Source organism: Rhinatrema bivittatum, chromosome 1 (assembly GCF_901001135.1).
Source record: "Rhinatrema bivittatum chromosome 1, aRhiBiv1.1, whole genome shotgun sequence".
Lineage (NCBI taxonomy): Eukaryota > Metazoa > Chordata > Amphibia > Gymnophiona > Rhinatrematidae > Rhinatrema > Rhinatrema bivittatum.
The window spans coordinates 147,931-171,227 of record NC_042615.1 but is presented as its reverse complement, the minus strand read 5'-3'; the positions used below and the strand labels follow the sequence as shown (position 1 = coordinate 171,227).

Genomic DNA, 23,297 nt, shown 5'->3' with positions numbered 1-23,297 from the left:
CTCAGCCGAGCTGTCTGACGCGGGTTAAATAGGCGCTAATCCACCCCCTAATGCAATAGGGGGATTAGCGCCTATTTAACGCGCGTCCGCGGAGTGAATGAGTTAGCGCTCATCACAAGCAAATGCATCTGAGCGAAGCTATTACTCATTCACTCCAATGCAAAAAAATAAATGTGTGTCAGGCGTTAATAGCTGAGTGCACTGAAAAGAACTAAAGAGAAACTGCTTTTCTGTACTTTTTAAAAAGGTAAAAAAAAAGAAAAAAATCTCTGCCGGCAGCTTGGAGAAGAGAAGGAGGTGCTAAGGTCGCGATAGCGACCCTAGCGCCTCCTTGCTAGTGTGACCCCCCCTAATTTGCATATTGCATGGCATCGCCCTTGTAGGCGCCATGCGTGCGTTAAGAAAGCAGGTGCTGAAAAGTCAGCACCTGCTTTCCGCGAATAATATTGCATCGGCCCCAATGTGATGACAGTGGCGTACATCAATCGCCAGGACTGTACGAAGTCTAGTGGCTCTGGAGGTACAAAACCTGTTCGTGTAGGCAGAGAAACATCTGATAATAGCTGCTTCTCATGTCGCCAGGGTGGACTATGTGTAAGCGAACTTCCTCAGTAGACAGCTTCTGGACCCGGGGGCGTGGGAGTTGTTGGCGAAACCTTCGCCTTGCTGCAGGCAAGGTGGGGCAGACCAGCAGTGGACCTCATGGTGAATCCGGCAAATTAAAAAATGGATTGGTTTTTCAGTCGTGGAAGAGAGGTCTGGCATCGATGCTCTAGTTCAACCGTGGCTGACACGTGTTCCCACCGTGGCCTCTCGTAGATCGAGTGCTGCAGCACATTGAACTTTATCCGGGAAGGGTGATTCTGGTGGCACCTGAGTGGCTGCACCGGTTTGGAGTACCTTCTGCGACCAGCAGTGTCCAATCACATTCGGTTGGCCCATCTCTCAGGATTGCTGTGGCAGGGGCCCATATATTCAGACCGGGAGGATCGCTTCTGTCTAGTGACTTGGCTTTTGAGAGGCAATGACTCCGTCTGAAGGGTTATTCAGAGCCTGTGATTGCGATTTTGCTTTAGGCAAGGAGACCTTCCACATCAATGGCCTATGTCTGAGTGTGGAGGGTGTTCGAATCATGGTGTTTTCAAAACAGGGTGCAACCTTTGAAGGTGGACGTTCCGCAGATCCTGGCCTTTTTTGCAGAGTGGTTTGGCTAAGGATTTGGCCTATAATTCCCTTCCAGGGGTTCACGTAGCAGCCTTGGGTTCCCTTCAAGGTAGGATTCAGGGAACACCAGTGGCATCTCATCCAGATGTGGTTCATTTCCTAAAGGAGGCAAAACATATGCGGCCTCCGGTTCTGAAGATCTGTCCAGCATGGAATCTGAATTTGGTTCTTCGGGGGCTATGTGGTCCTCCCTTTGAACCAATGTGGAGGGCATTGTTAAAATATTTAACCCTAAAGGCTGTTTTCCTGGTGGCTATTTGTTCGGCTAGACAAATATCTGAGCTGCAAGCGTTGTCCTGTAGGGACCTTTCCTGAGTCTTTCGGAGGATGGGGTTTCTTTGCGTATGGTTCCTTCCTTTTTGCCGAAGGTGGTGTCCCCTTTTCACCTTAACCAGGTTGTCGAGTTACCTGCCTTTCCGAATTTGGCAGTTGATGCTCCGATGACAAGGGAGCTTCACTTATTGGATGTGCGACAAATTCTTTTTCGATATCTTAAGGTGACAAATGCCTTTCAGAAATTGAATCATCTATTTGTTCAGAGGAGCGAAGCAGGGAAATAAGGCTTCCAGAGGCACTATTGCTCGATGGTCGAAGGAGACGATAGCTTCGACTTACATCTGTAAGGGCCGGTCAGTGCAAGAGGGCTTGAGAGCGCAGACAACCTCTTGGGTGGATTGTCAGCTGTTTTCTCCACAGATTTGTTGAGCGGCAACGTGGTCTTCTTTTCACACTTTTACCAGACATTACCGCTTGGATGTGCGGGCACCGAAGAGGCGACTTTTGTGGAAAGTGTATGGTGCGCAGCTCTTTCGAGTTTCCACCCAGAATAGAGGGGCTTGGGTCCATTCCACTTGTCTGGACTGATCTGGGGTACGAACAGGAAAGGAAAATTGGTTCTTACCTGCTAATTTTGGTTCCTGAAGTACCACGGATCAGTCCAGAGACCCATCCTCATCTCTCGAAAGACTTCCTGGCTTCTGGTATGTGATGTACTCAGATTAATGAGAAGTGTACATAGCTTGGTATGTGTTTTGTATTAAGTCAAGGGGGCCTAGTTCCAGGGGTACAACTTTGATTCTCTGTTTGCCCTATCCTTTAGTTGGGGTTTGTTCACATAGACATCTTGGCTTGGGCACAGGTCAAGACTGAGGGACTGCAGGTGGTATTTTCAGTTATGTAGCAGTGCCTGAACGTTTTGTTCTCTGCCTCCATCTGCTGGTAGGAATGCATAAACCCACTCGTCTGGACTGATCCATGGTACTTCAGGAACAAAAATTAGCAGGTAAGAACCAATTTTCCTGTGTATTTATTCTTTGTTGTGTAGAATGGATTCTAGAATATATTAAAGGCATAATATAATAGGGGCAATATTCAATAGAGCAGGCAGTTCCAGGTTTATCTGGCCTAAAAGAAGCCCGAATGTAGACAGCTGGAACAGCGACTCTCTCCACCCAGCTCCCGGGACACTCCCAGCCAGTCCAATTTTCAGGATATTCCCAATGTTATGTGCATACACTACCTCTACTCTGTGCGCATCCTGAAAGCCTGACCACCTGAGGGCTCCAACATGCTTTAGAATTTGGGCAGAATCTTGTTTAGACCACCTACAACTTGTTTGCTGACCCTTAATTCCACATTTCCAAGTGGATTAACACAGCAAGCACCATTCTAAACTCGGGTGCAGAGGCTGCAGGTCTCTGATTTATTTATTTTTTGTATAGCTAGTTGATATTCTATGAGTGGCCCGAAAGCGGATTACAAAACAAGTTTTAACTCAGTTACAGTGCATTGGTCAGAGGTCATGACCCAGCTTTCCAGTGGATAGCAGCGAGAGCCTGGGGGTGTATAATTTATAGTCCTTACTGATGGTTGCAGCAGAAAGATTGCCTGGAATCGAAGGGAAGGTGTGACCGAAGTGAGCTGACATGGCTCGAGGTGTAGGGGATTCCAGATTATTGGAGCAGAGAACCCCCGGAAGCAGTGACAGTATTTATATTAATGTCCGAGCGCCCCGGTCTGGTGTTACCATTTATAAGGTCTTGCTTGCTGTACAGTATTTGGGTTATTTCTGTCGTGAGAAAAAGTAACTGATTGCAATGACCCAGAGGGTGGCTCCTCTGTCTCCATGGTCCGGGCCGTGGGAGTATGAGAAATGAAATTGCCCAATGAAGAACCTTTCTCCTCCTTCTCCGAGGATGTGAGTAAGCGCCAGCAGTACAAACGTTGGGAATCTTGTGCTTGCTGTAATGGCAGTGCCATTGAGTTGGCCATGAACAGAGCTCGGTGGCACACGAGAAAAGCTTTCCCAAGAAGGCGTGCAGGGAGCTTCTCTGACTGCTGTTATAAAGGGGAGCTTTTCAGATCGCTGGAAGATAAATTGGTTAAAATCAGAATGTTACCTTCCTGGCTTTTGCACTTACTGAACCCTTGCCTCTCTGTTTTTGCAGTCGGTCTTTAAAACGCTGCCAGGGCAGAAGATCTCGAGGCTGGACCTTGGGGGAGCTCTTCACACGCCGCAGGAGAAAATCTTTGTGGCCACGGGCTCCGAGGTTCGAGGTTTCACAAAACGAGGGAAGCAGTTCCTCTCCTTCGAGACGAACCTCACCGAAAGCATCAAGGCCATGTACGCAGCACTTTGGGTTTCAAGTGTCTTTAAATTCGTGTCTGTAAAAGTTGCCTTTTGTGGTGGTCGCTTATCTCCGTGAAAATACTTTGAGATGCTATGATTTGAAGGTTGAAATGCTCTGCCTTGCTCAGGGCACACCGGAGGTAAAGATTTGTCTGCTTCCTAAGACCACACAACAGGCAAAGCGTAGAGGGGTCTCGGCACTTCTCTTAGACTCCTAAACTACATTTAGACACATTTTCAGCTGAACTTGAGAGCCTAAGTTTTGGCTTGAAAATCCATCTAAATTTAGGCTCCCAGTTTATTCACCTGCCTTTGTTTGCCTGCCCTAACACTGTCCCATTGATGCCCACTTTTGAGGATCCTAATTTTAAGAGCCCTAGTGAAGGTATAGCCCTAAGTTTATGACCTCAGTCCTTGTATATTTTCAAAAGGGCAATTTAGGAGCCCAACTCCCAAAGTTTAGCACTTAAACCCTTTTGAAAATTGACACCTAAATTCCTAACCTCCACAACCAGAGCCATGTCTGGCTCATCGTAAGAGGACCTTGCAAAACTGGAGGACTGGGCATGCAAATGGCAAAAGAAATTTAATGTGGACAAGTGCAAAGTGATGCAATTCGGAAAGAGGAACCCAAATTATAGCTGCACAATGCAAGGATCCACATTAGGAGTCACCACTCAGGAAAAGGATCTAGGAGTCATCGTTAATACATTGAAATCTTCTGCTCAGTGTGCAGCAGCAACGAAGAAAGCAAATCAAATGCTAGGGATTATTAGGAAAGAAATGGAGAATTTTATTTATTTTATTTATTAATTATTTTGTTATACCGACTTTCATGACTAGAATCAGATCAACCCGGTTTACAATTAACAATGTGAATAAGGCAGAGAGTAACACAGTAAACAATATTCAAAATTCAAACACAGTAAACAATAGTATGGATGTGAGAGTTACAATAAAACAAGGAGAATTAACTTGGATCTGGAAAGGGGGAGATAACTGAACAGTAGAATCTTTACAGTGCAGCCAATTGCATCAAATAATATAGCTGTATAGCAAAAATGAATCTATGTGATACAGTTGTGTGGCATGATAATGTGGTGCTGGGTATGAGTGGGAAGTTGGTGGTTTCTTATTTCAATCCAATTTTTGAATAAGAGTTTGTGCTGTTGGGTGGAGGTTTTAATCAAGGCCTGGGAATGCTTTTTTAAAAAGCCAAGTTTTCAGTCTTTTCCTAAATGTTAGAGTGCATGGTTCTTGTCTCAATTCAGGTGGGATAGAGTTCCATAGAGGTGGACCTGCTGAGGAGAAAGCTCTGAGACTGAGAGATTTATGTTGGTAAATTTTGGCATGTGGTACCTGAAGTGATTCTTTGTAGGATTCCCTGATGGGTCTGGTGGATGTGTGTTTTTTAAAGGGGGATTTGTAGGTCGAGCTGAGTGTGTTGGTGGATGGCCTTGTAGATGGTAGTGATGGATTTATACATGATTCTGTAGTGAATCGGTAACCAATGAAGGTCTTTGAGGATTGGGGAGATATGTCGATTTTCCTGGAGTTTGTAAGGATTCTGGCTGCTGTGTTCTGCACCATTTGTAGGGGCTTGGTATATGAAGCTGGGAGGCCTAGTAGTAGTGAGTTGCAATAATCTAGTTTGGAGAAGATTATTGCTTGCAAGATTGTTCTAAAGTCCTGAGTGTGGAAAAGCGGCTTTATTCTTTTCAGAATATGTAATTTGTGGAAGCAATCTTTGGTGGTTTGGTTAATGAATGGTTTGAGGTTTAGACGGTGAGTGGTTTGAAGGAGGGCTGGTGGCTTTGAGTGTGTGTTGTTGTTTTCTGGTGATATAAGCAGGTATTCCGTTTTCGAAGCATTGAGGACAAGGTTTAGGCTGGTAAGGAGGTGTTTGATTTCTAATAGGCAACTATCCCAATATTCCATAGTTTTCGTGATGGATTCTTTTATAGGGATCACAATCTGAACGTCGTCTGCGAAGAGGAAGTGTTTCAGGCTTAGTTTTGTGAGCAGTTGACAGAGTGGGAGCAGGTAGACATTAAAAAGCGTGGGTGAAAGTGATGAACCTTGCGGTACCCCTTGGGTGGAAGGGTGATATTGGGATTCTGTATTATGAATTTTGACCCTATATCCTCTGTTCTCCAGGAAGGTTTTAAACCAAGTTAGTGTAGCACCTGTCACTCGTATGTTTGCCAGCTGTTTTAGAAGGAGGTAGTGGTTGACTGTATCAAAGGCCGCCGAGGAGGATTAATAAAAATGCTTGGCCTTTATCGATTCCAGAGAGGAGGAAGTCCGTGAGTGAGAGGAGTAGCGTTTCTGTGCTTGCGGCTTTGTGAAAACCATATTGGTTTGGAGACAGAATACTGTGGTCCTCCAAGTAGTTGGATAGTTGTGTGTTCACCAATCTTTCCATAACTTTAGCTATAAATGGGAGGTTGAAAATAGGGCGGAAGTTGTTAGGATCGCAGGCATAAAACAGAGAATATCATAATGCCTCTGTATCGCTCCATGGTGTGACCTCATTTTGAGTACTGTGTGCAGTTCTGGTCACCACATCTCAAGAAAGATAGAGCAGAATTAGAAAAGGCGATCAAGATGATAAAGGGGATGGAACGATTCTCCTATGAGGAAAGGCTAAAGAGGTTAGGACTCTTCAGCATGGAGAAGAGACGGCTGAGGGGAGATATGATAGAAGTCTATAAAATAACAAGTGGAGTGGAACAAGTAACGTTAATCAGTTGTTTACCTGTACGTACGTGGATCAGTCCAGACAGTGGGTTGAGCCTCCTGATCAGCAGATGGAGACAGAGAAAAACTCAAAGGGTATCCTATATCAGGACAGTGCTCCCCCTGTGTCCCTTCAGTATTTTCTCTGTCTCCAGCAGATGCAGATAGCAGAACCTGTGGTTCCCTCTCTTGTAGCAGTTTTGGTTTGTGGAAGTTTTTCTTTTTCTTTCTCCCTTCTCTGCTTTAGGATCAAGCAAGTACTAGTTTAATTCTCAATATTTAAAAAAAAAAAAAAAAAAAAAGGGAAAGACACATTCTGAAGCAGTTTGTTCTGCTTCTAGCTCTGGATTGGTTGATTGATTCAGCCTAGGACCCATTTTCCCGGTGACCGCTTGCCTGGCTGGGGTGATACTAGTGGTCCAGTCCCTCCCCCCTTGGGTCTCCTGGGTTCAGAGATGTACATTCCTCTGCCCCTTTAAGCTGTTTTAAAAAAAAAAAACCCAGCAGGAAGAGCATTTTATACCCTTTCAGTACCTTTGACAGATCCGGCATCCAAATGTAAGGTGATACGTAAATCATGCACCACGTGTAATTCAGATCATGTTTTATACGCCTTAATTTGTGATTGACCCAAGGTTTATATTGGGAGGACTACCGGAATATGAGGATGAGATTAAATTAACATAAATCTCGTCTGCATACACTGACAGCACCCATAGTCACACACTGTGCAATATCAACATTCATTTTCTCAGATAAAATGGACGATCATTGATCATGTGAGAGCATCAGCACGCGGTGGTAATCACACACATTTGCTGAATTTGAGGGAAGCCTATTGGATTTTTACATTACACACACAATCACCACAGGGACTAAATGCGGAGCTTGAACGGAATACTGTACTTTGAAGGAATGAGTGATTCCCGCTGTTCTCAGTTTATTCAATTAAGTAATTTGACAGCTTGGATGTGATGACGTCATACTGATGTATATTGGGATTGGTTACAATTTGAGGAAGAGCGAATAGACATAAGCAGTCAGCAACCAGGGCAATTGAGGTAAAATGGCGACCATTAAGATGGCATTGAAACTTTGAAACGCTGGATAACTTTGACGACCTGGAAACATTGGATTACCCCTGATGAAGGATCCTTGGATCCAAAACAAGGCCTTGTTGGGACATATAATAAGATAAGTTCGGGAGTTGGTTTAGTGTTACCAGTCTTTGGTTGATATCTGAAGATATTGTCGGCATTTTTGGAGAAAGGTTCGGCGTTTTTCATTTTAATCTGTACAAATATAGACAAATTAAGGATTTGATATATGTGTACAAGTTGATCTAGATCGTTAAATTAAGATTTGAAAATCAATATAGGAGGTGATATCTTATTGAGATTAAGTATTTATATCCCTCTATAGAGTATAGACAGTGCATCGTTGTTTGGTATCTCACGTTTGTCTAGCGGCATGGTTTTTGAGAGGCAACAATTGAGACTTAGGGGTACCCCAAAGCGGTTATTGCTACTCTCTTACAGGCTAGGGGAAAGTCTACTTCTCTTTCATATGTGAGTGTCTGGAAAATGTTTGCATCCTAGTATATCGCCAACGGAGTGCAATCTCTAAAATCTGTGGTGTTTCATATCTTGTCTCTTCTTCAAGAGGGTTTAGGCAAGAGTTTGGTTTTGAACTCTCTTAGGGTCCAGGTAGCTGCTCTTGCTTGTCTCCAAGGCAAAGAGTGAAAGAGATTCTTTATTTATCTCAGTACACAGGCCCGACTCCGGCTGAGTTTCGCTTTGTACATAGAGCTGCCTGAGGGGCTACTAAAACAGTAAATCATATTTACAACATATAAAAGCATGTAAATGTGAAATACATCACAATGACTTTAAATTATAAAAAATCATAATAAAACAGTAATCCAAAAGAAATGGTAATCAAACGATTAAAATCAATTGAAATATACAAAACATCGCGTAACGAAAAAGGTGTGTGAATCGTTCCTCTCTGTCTTCTTATCTGGATGTGGTTCGGTTTCTCCAGGGGGCAAAGAATTTGCATTCGCCGGTAAGGAAAGTTTGTCCATTCTAGAATCTTAATCTCATCCTCAGGGGTTTGTGTGAGGCTCCTTTTGAATAACTCAGGAGAGCAACTCCTAAGGATTTGACCCTTAAAGTCATTGTCTTGGTGGCCATATGTTCAGCTAGGAGAATTTCTGAGTTGCAGGCTTTGTCTTGCCTTGATCCATTCCTTCAGATTTCGGACTCAGGGGTGTCATTATGGACGGTACTTTCTTTTTTACCTAAAGTGGTATCAGCGTTTCATGTGAATCAGACTGTGGAGCTTCCAGTTTTTCCTGTGATGGACTCCTCCGCACCTCATGCGAGGGAGCTTAAGCTTTTGGATGTGTGGAGAGCGTTGTTGAGATATCTCAAGGTAACGAATGACTTTAGGAGGTTGGATCACCTCTTTGTTTTGTGGAGCGGTTCGAAAAGAGTACTCCTGAAAATTCTGCAAACTTTATATTGGTCAAAATAACACAATTTACATGACAGTCTTTAATTACATTTTAAATTATTACAGAAAAAAAGTTATTACTTAAAGTTGCAGAGTGTTCCTTCCACATACACACACCCTCTTACAGGCTCCCTCACTCTCTCTCTCACACACATCACCTCATACAGGGCCCTCTCTCTTGCATACACAACCACACAAGATCCCTTTCTCTCACACATACATCCTCACACAGGCTACCTATGTCTCTCTCTCACGCAGCCCTTCACACAGGCTCTCTCTCACACATCCACAATCCCTTCACACAGGCTAGCACCCTCACATACACACGATCCCTTTTTCCTACACACGAGCTCCCAATCTCTCACACACATACACACTCCTTCACATTCTCCTCATATAAGTTCCCTCTCTCTGAAACCCACACTCAAGCATCCCTCCCTTACCTCCCCATGCTCTCTGTCACCCTCCCCTCTCTCACACACGCATTCTCGCTCACTGGCATTCCCCCTGCCCCCCATGCTCTCTCTCTCTCACCTTCCCCTCTCTAACACACATTCTCTCTCACCGGCATGCCGCGGGATGCTCTCTGTTCGCAGTGAAGATGAAGGCCCGGTGCGCCGTTCGAGCACATAGGGGCTTTCCATTTTTGCCTTGAGCAGAGCACAGTCCGTTCACGGCACACGGGGGCCTTACCTTTTCACTGCGAACGGCACGCCAGGTCTTCATCTTTGCCGCGAACAGAGAGCATCCCGCAGCATGCCGGGGTTTCCTCAGGGGGGAATTCTGCGCAAATGCCTTGTGGGCTGAGGCTCAGCTGGTTTCACCACAGGAAATTTGCAGGGTGGTGACTTGGAAGTTGCATACTTTCTTAAGGCACTGTCGCCTGGATGTGGGGGATCCAGAGTCCCTATCTTTTGGCGAGAGTGTTTTACGAGCAGGACTCTTCCAGGTCCCACCCTGATTAGGGAGCTTTGGTACATCCTAGGAGTCTGGACTGATCTGGGTACGTAGAGGGAAAGGAAAATTGGTTCTTACCTGCTAATTTTTGTTCCTGTAGTACCACAGATCAGTCCACAACCCATCCGATCTGTGGAGGTGGAGAGTCGTCCGCTCATTCTATTTTCTTGGTATGGAATACAAATTTGTTTGAAAAAAAAAAAAAAAGGTTTTTACTGTTTTTAAGCTTGGGGTACAGGTCAATACTGAGGGACTGCAGGTGGCACACGTGATTATGCAGCAGTGTCAGTAAAAGTTTCTCTGTCTCCATCTGCTATCAAAACTAGGAGTCTGCTTGACATACTCACCCCAATACATTTCAAAAAGGGCCAAGTTCAGAGCCTAACCCCTTTGAAAATCAGCCTCTGTATATTCATCTGCGTACCCCAGGAAATTATGAGATTATAGTTTCAGGTGTGTACTACTGTACATGCAATACATGTACGAGTGCATCCAGGCAACAAAAGGATTGCTCTCAACAACAGGAGATCAACCACCTCAAACCCTACATGACATGGAGAAATGCACCAGACATCTCCTCCGATCTGTATATGAGGGCATGGAGACCTCTTCCAGGGCATCGGCAACAGCCATAGCGGCACGTAGGACAGCGTGGCTCCGCTCTAGTTCCATAAGGGAAGACGTCCACGACAAACTGGCCAATCTTCCATGCACGGGGGAAAACCTTTTTGGCACACAGCTACAGGAAACTGTGGGTAAACTAAAGGATGAGACGATAGCTGTGCAGTCCTTGCAGTCACAACCGACTTATCAGTCCTCCAAGCGATTCTACCCACATACTCGTAAATCATCGTATGGACGCAGACCTTATAGGTCGTATCAAGGGTACGGCCCTCAATCATATCCTATATATCAGAGACCACAAACTCACCAACAACAATCACATGTACCTCGTAGAGGGAAACCGCGTACACTGGTCAGCAAGGTCAACAGCAAACTTCTGCGCCTAAGGCGAAACAGTCTTTTTGAAATTAAAGCCACCATCACACCCCTTACCGCCGCCGGGGAGAATTCAATCGTGCCTTCAGGTTTGGGAACAAATAACATCCGACCAGTGGGTATTGGATATTGTGAGTCAAGGGTACCGTCTTCAATTTCGGACAAAACCAAAATTACCCCATTTGCCCACCACACGATGTGCGAGGAATCAACCACAACTCGAACACGAGATCTCTAACTTATGCAAGGAGAAGGCCATCGCGCTCCTATCCCAGAATCGTCGAAACAAGGGTTTTTACTCCCCTTATTTCCTGATTCCCAAAAAGTCGGGGGGCCTACGACCCATTCTAGATCTTCGGGAACTCAACAAATGCCTGATCAAGGAAATATTCAAGATGGTATCCTTGAAATCGATTCTGCCATTACTGCAACCCAACGACTGGATGTGTTCAATCGACCTGAAGGATGCGTATACTCACATTCCAATCCACCCCTCCTCTTGGCGGTACCTATGCTTTCACTACAAGCACCAACATTACCAATACAGGGTACTCTCCTTTGGATTATCAGCTGCACCCAGAGTATTCACTAAGTGCATGGTAGTGGTGGTGCCTCATCTCAGACAACAGGGGATGACAATCTTTCCTTATCTAGACGATTGGCTAATAGTAGCCCCGACTCGGGAGCTACTACTGCATCGGCTCCACCAGATCCTTCAATGTCTACAGCAGTTGGGGTTAGTAGTCAATTTCCAAAAATCTCACCTACAACCAACGCAACAACTACAATTCATAGGCGCCTATCTCCCAGTGGACAGACAGATACAATTGAAACAACTCCTACAGAGCTTGCAGGCAAAACAGACAACCTCCGCACGACAATTGCTAGTAATTTTGGGTCATATGGCAGCGGCCAATTTCCTGGTCCCAAATACCAAGTTACACATGAGACGCCTGCAGTGGGTACTGAAGCGACAGTGGAAGCAGCACATACAACCACTCACACAACCAATCGTTCTTACAACAGAAATGAAAAAGGACATCTCTTGGTGGCTCCATCAGTCCACACTAACAAAAGGAGCATTGTTCCGTCCGCCCATCCACAATTCAGTCCTAACTACCGAAGCATCACGGAAGGGTTGGGGAGCACATCTAGAGGTTTACGAGACATAAGGTCTCTGGACCTTGGAGGAACAGAATCTACAAATCAACTTGCTAGAACTCCAAGCAATTCGCAACGCGCTACAGGCCTTTCAGAAGTTTCTGCAGGGCCGCAGAGTCATGGTATACACAGACAATCAAGTAGCGATGTTCTACAACAACAAACAAGGGGGATCGGGTTCTTGGCCCCTTTGCAAGGAAACGTTAATCATCTTCCAACATGCACACTAGCATTGCATACACCTACAAGCCACTTACCTACCGGGCATCGCAAATACAAGAGCGGACAAGATAAGTCGCATCTTCCATCCCCACGAATGGTCCCTCAATCCACAAGTAGCACTCAGTGTCTTCAACAGATGGGGGACGCCATCAATCGATCTATTTGCAACGGAACTCAACAAACAAGTTCCAAGTTCCTGTTCCATAAGACCCAGCAAGATCCGACTGGCACAGGACGCGTTCCTAATTCCGTGGTCGACAGGTCTTCTATATGCCTTTCCTCCCATACCCTTGATCACCAGGACAATTCAGAAGTGCATAACGGACAGAGCTCAAATGATTCTTATCGCCCCGGCCTGGCCTCGTCAACCATGGTACAGTTACCTTCTTCACTTATCCAGCGACACACCAATCCGTCTTCCGAATCGACCAGATCTTCTACTACAGGACCACGGAACTTTTCTACACCCGTTGCACTCATCCCTCCACTTGACAGCATGGAGGTTGACCGGCTGTTATTAACGGAACAAAACATATCTCAGCACGCACAACTCATACTATTGGAGTCTAGGAAACCCTCCACTAGGAAGAATTACAGTTACAAGTGGCAATGTTATTCTACTTGGTGCACATTCAATCACATATCACCACTGGATTGTCCACATGAACAATTAATAGATTATTTACATACACTATATGAACAGGGATTAGCCACGTCTTCCATTCGTGTTCACCTCAGTGCCATTGCAGCCTACCATAGACTGTACAATGATGTTGCAATATCTGCTCATCCAATCCTCTCTCGTTTCATCAAAGGACTGTTGCACCTTAGACCTCCCGTCACAAAACGGGCAGTTCCTTGGAATATCAACTCAGTCTTGGAACAACTGATGCTTCCCCCCTTTGAACCAATGGAGTCAGCACACATAAAATATCTGACATGGAAAGTGGTATTTCTAGTAGCAGTCACCTCGGCAAGACGAGTCAGTGAGTTACAAGCACTGGTACACTATGAACCATACTTACAGTTTTTTCATCAAAAGGTAGTGCTTAGGATGCATCCATCTTTCTTACCAAAGGTAATCTCTCACTTCCATCTTAACCAAAATATTGAATTACCGATATTTTTTTCCAAAACCACATGGCAATGAGCGTGAAAGACTACTTCACACCCTCGACTGTAAAAGGGCGTTAGCATACTACAGAAATAGAATGAACTCTCCATCACGTCCGTCTCAACTATTTGTTTCATTTGACCCTAAGGCACCGGGTCTACCGGTAACGAAACATACCATATCGAGCTGGATAGTCCAATGCATCCAATTCTGCTACGAGAAACAAAACTTACTACTTTCGCAAAAACCCAAAGCCCATCAGGTTCATGCCCTAACGACTTCGTGGGCACACCTTTGGAATATACAACCAATAGACATCTGTAAGGCAGCTACATGGACATCTCTCCATACCTTCACGTCACATTACTGCCTTCACCAGCAAGCAACTACGGATACAAAGATAGGACAAGCAATCCTACAATCTGTACCATCTCATTCCAAGTGATTGCCACAATCCTTTATATCACGTTCATTAACAGAATAGATCCAAACGTGATCGGGAGCTTGCGACTCCCAGGACAGCATAGCTAATTCGGCCCTGCTATTGACGGGAAAAAACAAGTTTGCTTACCGTAAACATTGTTTCCGTAGATAGCAGGATGAATTAGCCATGCTGACCCACCCTCCTCCCTGGCAATCACAATCTTACACTCCTACCATCTACTGCTTAATCACAGACTGAGGAGAATCTGTTACTTCCTGCACGGGAACACACGCGCAGCCGCAGAGGGAACAAAAAACTAACCTCTGCTTATCGAGCTCCGCCTCCCGGACCTGATTGACAGATCCCAGGACAGCATGGCTAATTCATCCTGCTATCTACGGAAACAACGTTTACGGTAAGCAAACTTATTTGTCAAGAATGGGTAGGTGTGAATCAGTTATTTACTCTTTCGGATAATAGAAGGACTAGGGGGCACTCCATGAAGTTAACAAGTAGCACATTTAAAACTAATCGGAGAAAGTTCTTTTTTACTCAACGCACAATTAAACTCTGGAATTTGTTGCCAGAGGATGTGGTTAGTGCAGTTAGTATAGCTGTGTTTAAAAAAGGATTGGATAAGTTCTTGGAGGAGAAGTCCATTACCTGCTATTAAGTTCACTTAGAGAATAGCCACTGCCATTAGCAATGGTTACATGGAATAGACTTAGTTTTTGGGTACCTGCCAGGTTCTTATGGCCTGGACTGGCCACAGTTGGAAACAGGATGCTGGGCTTGATGGACCCTTGGTCTGACCCAGTATGGCATTTTCTTATGTTCTTATGACATTGTCATAAAACTAGCAATGACTATGTTGTCCACTCTGAAGGTAGTTGGCCTCATCATGACCATAGGGTAAGGATTGCTAATTCCTGGGTTAATGACCATTGAGTGAAGTTTCTTGGTTGAATCAGGTTTTGGTGGTGATGGTGATTAGTAAACTAAAACAATTCCCTTCGGTTGTCTTTGCTGTGATATAGGGTACTAAAGAGCTGAAGGCAGCACTTGACCCCTGTAAGTGAGTGAAGTCAGCTTTGAGCTTTTATTCTGTCTCCATCTGCTGGCAGGGAGGACATAATCCACTTGTCTGGATTGGAGGAGATTACCAAGCAAGTTTAAATTTCACCTTTCTACCATATCCCCCACCTTGGACTCCCCATGTTTGGTGGCATTTAGCCAGATAACCATTAAATGCTGACTTTTGAATATTTCTGTCACTTACCTGGCTAAAGTTTAGCAGGCTAACTCAATCCCCAGGCATAATTTAGCTGGTGATGTTTTCCAGAGTGAAGTTATCCAGCTAACTTTGGTCATGCCGTAAAGTTAGCCGGATAAATCTATCCAGCTCCTTTTAAGATAGGTGTATTCAGTGGTGAGGCTATACCGCTGGATAAATGTATTTGGCAAACTTTGCAAGCCAGCCAGTGGCTGAGTATTACCCCGTTAGAATTCTCAGAAAGAGAGGTTAGCAAATAAAAACAAAGCACACATATATTTATATAGGGTGATTCTGTTTTATTGAGCATTTCTTGAGTAGCTTTCAAGCGCCGATGCTCTGGAACGCAGGTCAGGATTGAATGGAGTATGCACTGCAGTGTGGCACAAGAGACAGGAGTTTGAGGATCTCTGGCCCTGGAGGCTGGGCTGACGGCCAAGTACTGCTGGCCAGAGAGAAGATTGCAAGCGCAGACTAGTTATGTTGTACTAGTTACCAACACAAGTTGCTTTGGTGGCAGGGGGGGGAAACGTCTGTGTTGGAGAATAACTCGGTGGCTGCCACTGAAAACTTGACGTGCGGAGTAGGAACCTCGATGAGCGGTTGTGCTTTTCCTTTTTCCCCGCAGGCACGTGTCGGGTGCGGATCTCTTCCTGTGTGCCAGTTACATCTACAACCATTACTGTGACTGCAGAGACCAGCACTACTATCTCTCTGGGGACCGAATCAATGACGTCGTCTGCCTTCCCGTGGAGAGACTCTCCCGTGCCACCCCGGTGCTGGGCTGCCAGGACAGAGTGCTGAGAGTCTTGCAGGTTCGCCCTTTGCATGCCTTCATTTGTAGACAAATATCCATGCCTCTGCATTTATTGACTTTGCTTGTGGCTGGGAGGCACCCCTAGGAAGGGCTTACAAGTGAGATGATCTGGTTTACATTTTTTTTAGATCTCGGCTGTGTCCCTTACATCCAGTTTGATTTATCTTGTCCGTGCAAGGAGACAGTCTGCCCTGTAGCGCTGTGAAACTCCTGGGAGAAACACCACAGAAATACGTGGAACGAAGCGCAAAACACACAACTCGGTCAGAACGGAAGGAAAAGGTGTGCCGCGGAGCTTAAAGGCTCTGCAGACGATATAAAATAGGAAGTGTCCACATTTTTATTGAAGGAAAAACTGCAGACATCCAGGTAAAGCGAAAGCGTAACACTACCGAAAGTTAAAGTACAGCTCTGCTCCTCCTCTCCGACACAATCGCTGCCTCGGGAGGAAAAAAGGGAGCTATCTGCACAAGAGCCAGGGCGGATAGTCAAAAGCACGTCTAGTTCAGGAGGAAGAGGAGCGTGATGGCAACGAAGGTCCAGTTTAACAGAGAGCTTGTGGTGGAAGCGCCAGTGAAGGTGGAGAGGGGAATCTTGGATGAATTTCTTAAAGCAGCACCAGCAGGTCCTTGTACCGGAGGCGCCTTCGGGCACCGACCCCGCGCTCTTTTAATGACGATATACTGTTCCCGCCAAGGTCCATCTGGATTTCTGCATTTTTTTTTCCTCCTACTTTATATCTGCAGACCCTTTAATCTCCACAACACACCTTTTCCTTTGCTTTTTACTCCTGGGAGAAAGACATCTTAATACTGTCCGTCCAGCGTAATCCTGCCCTCTGCCCCTCCCCCCAACCCACGCCACAAGGGGCATCTAAAACAGGAAGGTTACCAAGCTTTTCTCCCACGTCGTGTCTATGGGTAACAAAAAGTTAGCCCCCCCCCCCAATAATCAAAGAGCACAGAGTGCTCACATTTAGGTGCATAAGTTTGGTGTTTATCCTCGGTAAATATGGGCCAGCAAAACATTTTTTGAATGTGGGTTCCTAACGTAAACTTTAAGTACTCAGCCCTGGAATGAATGCTGAGACCCTAAGCTTGTTCTCCCGAGCTGGCCCTGCTCCTACATCTAGGCCTCTTGTGGTTTAAGTGCAGATGACACAAAATTGTTCAGAGTAGTTAAATCACAAGCAGATTGTGATAAATTGCAGGAAGACCTTGTGAGACTGGAAAATTGGGCATCCAAATGGCAGATGAAATTTAATGTGGACAAGTGCAAGGTGATGCATATAGGGAAAAATAACCCATGCTATAATTACACAATGTTGGGTTCCATATTAGGTGCTACAACCCAAGAAAGAGATCTAGGTGTCATAGTGGATAACACATTGAAATCGTCGGCTCAGAGTGCTGCGGCAGTCAAAAAAGCAAACAATGTTAGGAATTATTAGGAAGGGAATGGTGAATAAAACAGGACCGGTCCCAACACTCATCCCTGTGGCACTCCACTTACCACTCTCTCTTCAGAGTAATTTCCATTCACCATCACATGCTGTCTTCTAGCCTTCCGAGCTTTAGCCCTTCTCCTGAGTGACAGGCTGTTTAGGCTCCCAGTATTGATCTTGACAGGACCTTGGGAACCCTGCGGCTCTCCTACCAGCCTCGTTCCTCCCCTCCAGAAACGAATCGCGGCATAGCGCCGCTGCATTTATCTGTCCCCGAGTCAGGCTGCCGGCCTGACAAGGGAAACCGCTGTCAGCGCCATCTTGTCTCCATGTGCAGGAGAAGAGGGGAACGCGGCCCAACGCAGTCTCCCGCTCCCTGAGCAGCCCACAGCCACAAACAGAGGAGCTACACTGCTCTCTTCCCCCAGCCCGGGCCTTCCCCGACGATCAAACCAGAAACAGCAGGAGCGGTTGCTGCTAAAAGAAAAATGTTACACTTTTTTTTTTTTTTAAAGAAACAGCAGCCACAGCAACGGCAGAAATTCAAGCCAAAAAAAAAAAGGAATACTTCCCTGCTGTTGGCAACACGTCTGGGAAGGAGCCTTCAGGGGATAAGAGGGTACCAGACCCCTGGATCTGCTGCGGGCTAAAACTGATCTGGGATTACAACCCCCCGCTCGCCCGGCTCAGCCTGAGGGATGGCCCACGAAGGACCCTAACAGCTCAGGGAGCGTCTTCTAACTTCTCTTCCTCTGCAGGTCTGAATCTCTACCATCGCTGGAGACAGAGAACTGTGGAGGGGACTGCAGGGGGCGCTCTCTGTTATCTGGCAGCGACTCAAAAGCTTTCAGTTCTCTGTCTCCCTCTGCTGGTAGAGATGCAAAACCCACGGGTCTGGACTGATCTGGGGCTCGAACAGGAAAAGCCATTTACCCTGGGTAAAGAGACCCTGTATGCAGAGGAAGCAACCCCTGGGAAAGGCAGGCAAGATCAGGCAACAGCGCATGAAGTTTTGTCATCTCACAACCATACGCATTGTGTTTCAGGGAAACAATACCAGGTGCAAATCTCTGCAGGGACTTTCTCCCTACTAAATTTTCTAAGGGAAAATACGCACAAACCTTTCTTTCAGGGACTTACCGTATTTTTTGCTCCATAAGACGCACCAAGGATTCAGAGGGGGAAAATTAAAAAAAAAAAAAATTTGTGCTAAACCGGCTCTGCGTCTGGGCGTCTTATGGAGCAAATTAGGGGAGTGCATAGCTTTTTTTTTTTTTTTCTCCCCATTTTGTTTTCGGGTCTGGGGAGGGCCATTTCGGTCCACTCCCCAGATCAGAAAACTTTTCTTTCTCTGGGAACCCCTCCCCCCCCAAAAAAAAACCCCATCCCAACCCTTTAAATTAACAACCCCCACCCTCCTGACCCCCCCCAAGACCTGCCAAACGTCCCTGGTGGTCCAGCGGAGGTCCAGCGGAGGTCCGGGAACGATCTCCTGGGCTTCGGCCGTCGGCTGCCAGTAAACAAAATGGCGCCGACGGCCCTTTGCCCTCCCCATGTCACTGAGACCGACCAATAGCAGCGGTCGGTCCCAGTGACATAGTGAGGGCAAAGGGCCGTCGGCGCCATTTTGATTACTGGCAGCCGACGGCCCTTTGCCCTTACTATGTCACAGGGACTACCGTTGCCATTGGTCGGTCCCAGTGACATAGTGAGGGCAAAGGACCGTCGGTGCCATTTTGATTACAGTCAGCCGACGGCCCAAGCCCAGGAGATCGCTCCCGGACCGCTCCTAGACCACCGCTGGACCACCAGGGACGTTTGGCAGGTCTTGGGGGGGGAGTCAGGAGGGTGGGGGGGGTTTGTTAGATTTTTAATTTTTTTTTTATATTCGCTCCATAAGACGCACATACATTTTCCCCCCACTTTTGGGGGGAAAAAAGTGCGTCTTATGGAGCAAAAAATACGGTAATACAGAAACATAGAAACGGTCCATCCAGTCTGCCCAGCAAGCTTATGGCAGTATCTGCCGCGCCGTACAGGTCTCCCCCTTACTTATCAGTTTCACAGACAGTAAATGTCAGGGCCTTTGGTTGCTGTCTGAGTAAGAGGTATCTTGCCGTTGAAGCAGGGAGTAATGGTGGAGTTGCATCCAAACTAAAAGACATGTTGGTTAAGGGCAGTAACTGCCACTCCCGGAAGTTACCCCCATGCACGCTTTCCTTCACTTCCATTCTGTGGCCTGTAGGGATCTGCGGTGTTTGAATTCTGTGTCTGGTTTTATCCTCACCACCTCCCTCCAGAAGGGCTTTCCAGCCTCCACCACCCTCTCCGTGGTGCAGAGTTGCTGGGGAAAAGCACCCTGGGCTTTGTAGCAATCTGCACAGTTTGGAAATGACCCCCTACATCAGTGTTCAGTATATTTAGGGCCCAGTTTACCAAGCTCCCCATTTTCCACATACCTAGGCACCTCCATTTTAAAAGTTCAGTGCCTAGACTTTTGACACATCATTTTCCCAGGTTCAGCATAAGAACATAAGAAAATGCCATACTGGGTCAGACCAAGGGTCCATCAAGCCCAGCATCCTGTTTCCAACAGTGGCCAATCCAGGCCATAAGAACCTGGCAATTACCCAAACACTAAGTCTATTTCATGTAACCACTGCTAATGGCAGTGGCTATTCTCTAAGTCAACTTAATTAATAGCAGGTAATGGACTTCTCCTCCAAGAACTTATCCAATCCTTTGTTAAACCCAGCTATACTAACTGCACTAGCCACATCCTCTGGCAACAAATTCCAGAGTTTAATTGTGCGTTGAATAAAAAAGAACTTTCTCCGATTAGTTTTAAATGTGCCCCATGCTAACTTCATGGATTGCCCCCTAGTCTTTCTACTATCCGAAAGAGTAAATAACCGATTCACATCTACCCGTTCTAGACCTCTCATGATTTTAAATACCTCTATCATATCCCCCCTCAGTCGTCTCTTCTCCAAGCTGAAAAGTCCTAACCTCTTTAGTCTTTCCTCATAGGGGAGCTGTTCCATTCCCCTCATCATTTTGGTCGCCCTTCTCTGTACCTTCTCCATCGCAATTATATCTTTTTTGAGATGCAGCGACCAGAATTGTACACAGTATTCAAGGTGCGGTCTCGCCATGGAGCGATACAGAGGCATTATGACATTTTCCGTTTTATTCACCATTTTTTGACTGCCGCAGCACACTGAACCGACGATTTCAATGTGTTATCCACTATGACACCTAGATCCCTTTCTTAGGTTGTAGCACCTAATATGGAACCCAACATTGTGTATTTATAGCATGGGTTATTTTTCCCTATATGCATCACCTTGCACTTATCCACATTAAATTTCATCTGCCATTTGGATGCCCAATTTTCCAGTCTCACAAGGTCTTCCTGCAATTTATCACAATCTGCTTGTGATTTAACTACTCTGAACACGTTTGTGTCATCTGCAAATTTGATTATCTCACTCGTCGTATTTCTTTCCAGATCATTTATAAATATATTGAAAAGTAAGGGTCCCAATACAGATCCCTGAGGCACTCCACTGCCCACTCCCTTCCACTGAGAAAATTGTCCATTTAATCCTACTCTTTCCTGTCTTTTAGCCAGTTTGCAATCCACGAAAGGACATCGCCACCTATCCCATGACTTTTTACTTTTCCTAGAAGCCTCTCATGAGGAACTTTGTCTCTTATATGCGGACAAGAGTGTTATTTCTGTTCATTCATTGAAGAACTTGTAACATAATCAGCTCCTGGGATTATTGCATTCTTTTGGATGAGCTCAGTATTCCCAATGGGTTGGAAGCATGAGTGGTTGACTGATAATAGCCATGTCCAAATATAATCACTTTGTACACAGTTTTGGCTTTTCTAGAGAATACTGGATGACTGATGACTCAGCTTTACTCTGTCTCCATCTGCTGGTAGGAGTGCATAACCCACATGTGTGGATTGGCCTGCATTCCTTAGAGCAGGGGTGGGCAGTTCCAGTCCTCGAGGGCCACAAACCAGTCTGGTTTTCAGGATATCCCTAATGAATATGCATGAGAAAGATTTGCATGCACTCTGCCTCAGTTGTATGCAAATCTGTCATGCATATTCATTAGGATATCCTAAAACCTCGACAGGTTTGTGGCCCTCGAGGACTGGAATTGCCCACCCCTGCCTTAGAGGAAAGGAAATTATCAGGTAAGTAGTAACTTCTCCTTTAGTACTTGGGGGTAATATGCAAAAAGGACTCTGCACACAGAAGTACAGAGGCAAGACTATACTCACTTAGCCTGTATTACCAGTGCATTATTTTTTTCCTTTTTCATTCTCCATACAGGGATCTGATTTGATGTATGCAGTGGAAGTCCCTGGTCCTCCCACTGTCTTAGCGTTACACAACGGAGATGGCGGTAAGTGAACATGAAATGTGAAACCATTTGAACCATCAGAAGACTAGTGAACTGTGCTGAACTGTGGGGAAAGGTTATGCTGGTTCTGTGTTGCTTTGGTAGAGAAGTGGTCCACAGAACAAGGGGTCATGGAGGGAAGATGGAGGAGGGTAGCTTTGAGAATAATGTAAGGAAGCATTTCTTCAGAGAGAGAGAGGATGGTGGATATGTGGAAGAGCTTCTTAGGTGAGATGATGGTGGAAGCAAAGACCCTACTTTTCCACTCAACGCACATTTAAACTCTGGAATTCATTGCCAGAGGATGTGGTTAGTGCGGTTAGTGTAGCTGGGTTCAAAAAAGGTTTGGATAAGTTCTTGGAGGAGAAGTCCATTAACGGCTATTAATCAAGTTTACTTAGGGAATAGCCACTGCTATTAATTGCATCAGTAGCATGGGATCTTCTTAGTGTTTGGGTACTTGCCAGGTTCTTGTTGCCTGGATTGGCCACTGTTGGAAACAGGATGCTGGGCTTGATGGACCCTTGGTCTGACCCAGTATGGCATGTTCTTATGGTTTCTGCTTGCTAAGGCTGTAAACAATAAATTAAAAGGAAGTCAGGAGAACAATGGCCACCTGAGGGCACGGCAGGCTGAAGCAGCAGAGGTGAGCGAGAGAGCCTGGGAAGTGGTGCCTGTGGATTGTGGGACAGAGAGGCGGATCCCACCAGTGGGCCTGCCTCCATTGGCCAGGATCGATAGCTCAGAGGAGGAGCTGCAGCTTCCTGGTCCTGGATTGTGGGACAGAGAGGCAGATCCTGCCGGTGGGCCTGCTGCCATTGGCCAAGAGCGATAGCTCAGAGGAGGAGCTGCAGCTTCCTGGTCCTGGATTGTGGGACAGAGAGGCGGATCCCGCCGGTGGGCCTGCTGCCATTGGCCAGGAGCGATAGCTCAGAGGAGGAGCTGCAGCTTCCTGGTCCTGGATTGTGGGACAGAGAGGCAGATCCCGCCGGTGGGCCTGCTGCCATTGGCCAGGATTGATAGCTCAGAGGAGGAGCTGCAACTTCCTGGTCCTGGATTGTAGGACAGAGAGGCGGATCCCACCGGTGGGCCTGCTGCCATTGGCCAGGAGCGATAGCTCAGAGGAGGAGCTGCAGCTTCCTGGTCCCCAGCATTCCAAGAGGAGCGCCTCCCATCTCTCTCATTCCTTTCTCTTTCCATGCAGCTTGGGAAGTGTTTGCATCAGTCCAGAGAGCAGATCTGGGTTTCTCTCCTGTGGGATCCAGAGCAAGAAAAATGTGAAGAGGAATGGGAGGGAAGAAAATCCTGCACTTTCAGATCCGTTCCTTGTGGACCTTGAGATTTTAAGGGGAA

The 23,297-nt window shown here is 46.1% G+C and overlaps 1 protein-coding gene across 5 annotated transcripts in view; it reads left to right on the top strand.

The window, feature by feature from the left end:
- Positions 1-23,297, top strand: part of BBS7 (Bardet-Biedl syndrome 7) — a 154,244-nt gene that overhangs the window by 44,376 nt on the left and 86,571 nt on the right. For all 5 annotated transcript variants that reach the window (XM_029587908.1, XM_029588771.1, XM_029587190.1 and 2 more), the window contains exons 5-7: positions 3,672-3,847; positions 15,888-16,074; positions 21,875-21,947. In XM_029587908.1, coding sequence (XP_029443768.1) covers positions 3,672-3,847; positions 15,888-16,074; positions 21,875-21,947 — 436 coding nt within the window. The remainder of the gene's footprint in view (positions 1-3,671; positions 3,848-15,887; positions 16,075-21,874; positions 21,948-23,297) is intronic.